At 62.7% G+C, this 3323-nt stretch overlaps 1 protein-coding gene across 1 annotated transcript; it reads left to right on the top strand.

The window, feature by feature from the left end:
• Nucleotides 1-332: 332 nt before the first annotated feature.
• Nucleotides 333-3323, top strand: METTL27 (methyltransferase like 27). Its single transcript, XM_058680739.1, has 5 exons — nt 333-501; nt 844-972; nt 1228-1363; nt 1578-1670; nt 2793-3323. The coding sequence occupies exons 1-5, from the start codon at nt 397-399 to the stop codon at nt 3035-3037; spliced, it is 708 nt and encodes a 235-aa protein (XP_058536722.1). The 5' UTR covers nt 333-396; the 3' UTR covers nt 3038-3323.

The following is a 3323-nucleotide window of genomic DNA, read 5'->3' as shown; positions in this document are numbered from 1 at the left end:
CGCACTCGCTGCATTTCCAGCTCTCCGCCAGCCGGCCACCCGCGGCGGCCCCGCAGACCGGCCCCCACATGACCGTGGCTGTCCAAGAGCTCATTGGCTGGCAGCAGGGGGCGGGTTGCCATCGCCTCCCTCTGATTGGGAGGCGGAAAGCCAATCATCGAGTCGTGTTGGGGACGTGGCCAGGCTGGCCGCGTCTGCGAGGCCCGCCTCCAGTCCCCGTGCGCGCCCACGTAGGCCGGTTCCAGGAGAGCTCTCGGTGAGTTGTGACCTGCGACCCCGGCGCCCCGGGCGTCCTCCCTCCTCCGAGGTGAAGGGGGTGGGGCTGTCTCAGTGTCCCTTCCTGTGTCCACTCACCCCACCCCACCCCACTCCACAGCCCCTGTACTCCCAGACAAGATGGCTCAGGAAGAGGCGCTGGCCCGGGTCGGGGCATCCCACGGCATTAAGGACCTAGCAGGCAAACTCCACTTCTATGACTGCTGGGCCCCAGACTACGACCAGGTAAACCCGGACCTTCAGCCAGCTTTACTTTTCTGTCTGTAAAACGGGATCAGTTAGCCTCACCTCCCCAGGGCACCGGTGAGAACAAAACTGGCCCCTGCCCCTCTGTCCGCTCAAATAGCCGCCCTGTGGGCTGCTGGGGGATGGTCCTTAGCCTGACGCTACAACCCCTGCACAGAGGGGTTGCCTGAAGGAGGTGCCACAGGTCCTCCTAAATGGAGACAAGTCCCTGAACTTAACTTTCCTCTCCCCGTAACCCCAACACACACACACACACCCTAACGCGGGGGCAGGGAATGGGGCTGCCTGGATGGATCTTGCTCACTGCGCTGGCTCCTCCAGGACTTGGCTGCCCTGCACTACCGCGCCCCCCGCCTCGCTGTGGACTGCCTCACCCAGGCCGTCTGGGATCTGCCCCACAGCGCCCTCATCCTAGATGTGGCCTGTGGTACCGGCCTGGTGGCTGTGGAGGTAAGGCACCCCACCCCACCCCCAGATCTGCTGCTAAGCAACATACCCCCCACCCCCAGCTTACTCCCCACTTGATCAGTTTCCCTACACCAAAACCCCAGGGATTCGACCTCTGCCTCAGACTAGCTGGTCCCAAACGCCTGGACCAAATTCTCCTGCCAGACCTAGTGCACACACACCACCCCAACCCAGCAAGGTGCAGGGACCCCAGTGGAACCCATAACTGAGTGCTGCCCCCACTGCCCCATGCGCCAGCTGCAGGCTCGGGGATTCCTCCGGCTGCACGGAGTGGATGGGAGCCCCAGAATGCTGCAGCAGGCCCAGGCCCGAGGCCTCTACCAGCAACTTCAGCTCTGCACCCTAGGCCAGGAGCCTCTGCCCAGCCCAGCAGGTACTTCCCCCTTCTGTCCCTGGCCCAGCCTGGCCAGTTGCCTCACCCTTGGGCTTATAGCACCCATCTCCCTGCAGCCCACAGCCCCGGCCCGACACACACACACACCCTACAACCCCCCAACATGCATGGAACTGGTCCTGCAGACCCATGCAGTAGCCTTGAACCCTTCCCTCCCTGTCACCCGCCATCTCCCCACCCCCCGGTTCCTTAGGGACCTTCGATGCTGTGCTGGTGGTGGGCGCCCTCAGCGAGGGCCAGGTGCCCTGCAGTGCCATCCCAGAGCTCCTACGCGTCACCAAGCCAGGTGAGGAGTTGCCCAGCCAACCCTGCCCCCAACGACCAGGGGCCTGGGGCGGAGGGGAGGGGAGGGGGACAGAGGGAGAAGGGGAACAGAATCCTAGCCCAGCCCCAGCTGGCCTGAGCAGACCCATGCAAACAAGCAGGCAGGGGAGACAAGGGGCCAGTTGGCCTCTTAACCATGGATAACAGGGAGCAGATGGACAGGTGGTACAACACCGGGGGTCCCTTCGCTGTGAGATGGGGAGCTCCCAGCCCAGTTTCCTCATTGGCCGGCTTCCCCCCTTCATGCATCCACGGGTCGCTTTGGGTGAGCCTTGCTGTTTATATGGCTTGGGTTTCTCCATCTGGGAAATGGGGCTTCCCTGGGCCAGGGCTGGGGAGAGTGGACAGCCACACAGATCCATTTGCTAGTTCTGCATGCTGGGCAGGTAGCTGTGCCTGCTGAGCTCCTGCCACCACCCAGCCCTGAACCTGTCCCCCTCATCCTGGGCAAGAGCATGAGGATTGGGAGCCTGGGGCAGTAGTCATTCCGGAAGTTGCTGGCAAGGTCAAAAGGCCTCCTTCTCAGACACTGCACCCTCACTTCCCCCTCCTCCGCTGGCTGTCCCTGCTGCTGGGCCCAGCATGGGGCAGCCAGCAGAGACCTGGGCAGGCCTGGGCAGGCTTGGGGCTAGGGAGCCAAACCACACAGGGATGTTGTGGGAGTCAGTAAGAGAGACAAGGGTTGGGCACAGGTGCTCCAGGAAATGCCCTTGTGTGAGCCAGCAGGTACCGGGCCCCTAAGCCAGACCAGAGCCCCATGGGCCAGCCTCCATGTCAGGGTCTCCTTTCCTGTCGCTGTGTACACCTGCTGCCACTTGCCACCTCCTCTGGGAAGCCCTTCCAGACCCCAGCCTTTGGGTCTCCCTCTATCTCCTTGTGTGTGCAGTTCCTGAATGGGCTGGGCATTTTGCACGCACACACACATCTTTCCCCAGCACAACAGAACTGTCTCTGGTCTGCCAGTACAGAAACAGAAGCTAAGAGGAGCATAGAGACCCCCCAGGAAGTCCTGGGGCAGGGAGGTCAAAGACAGCCAGAGGACAGCTGCCCCCAGCTCACCTGCACCCTCCTTATCCCTCCTCAGGTGGGCTGGTGTGTCTGACCACCAGGACCAATCCATCCAACCTCAAGTACAAGGCAGCTCTGGAGGCCACCCTGGACAGGTTAGAGCAGGCCGGGGCGTGGACGTGCCTGGTGGCCCAGCCTGTGGACCGCTGGGAGCTGGCCACCTCTGAGTCGGAGCTTGTGCTTGGGGCCTCTGCTCAGGATGGCTTCATCTCTGGCATCATCTATCTGTACCGAAAGCAGCAGGAGACCACCCAGGGTTGAGAGAGAGAGAGAGGCCTGGTCCCCAGCCCTCCCCCATCCTCGCGACTGTCCCCTGACCTTATAGGTGGCCCTGGCCAGGCCCACCCCACTGCCTCGCCTGTGACCCAGGGCTGCTGGGCCCACTCCACCACCCCACACAGGAGTGCTCTGCCTGTCCTATGAGCTCTCCAGAGGGGTGAGAGGATTTCCAGAACATTCATTCTGGGGGTTCAGGATGCTGCAGGTTGGGGAAAAAGGTGGCATTGCAATGCAGCAGGTTAAGCTACTGCTGGAGATGCTGGCGTCC

The sequence above is a fragment of the Ochotona princeps genome, chromosome 24 (genome assembly GCF_030435755.1).
Source record: "Ochotona princeps isolate mOchPri1 chromosome 24, mOchPri1.hap1, whole genome shotgun sequence".
Classification (NCBI taxonomy): Eukaryota; Metazoa; Chordata; class Mammalia; order Lagomorpha; family Ochotonidae; genus Ochotona; species Ochotona princeps.
Note: the sequence above shows the minus strand (reverse complement) of the source record. Positions and strands in the feature narration are given on the sequence as shown.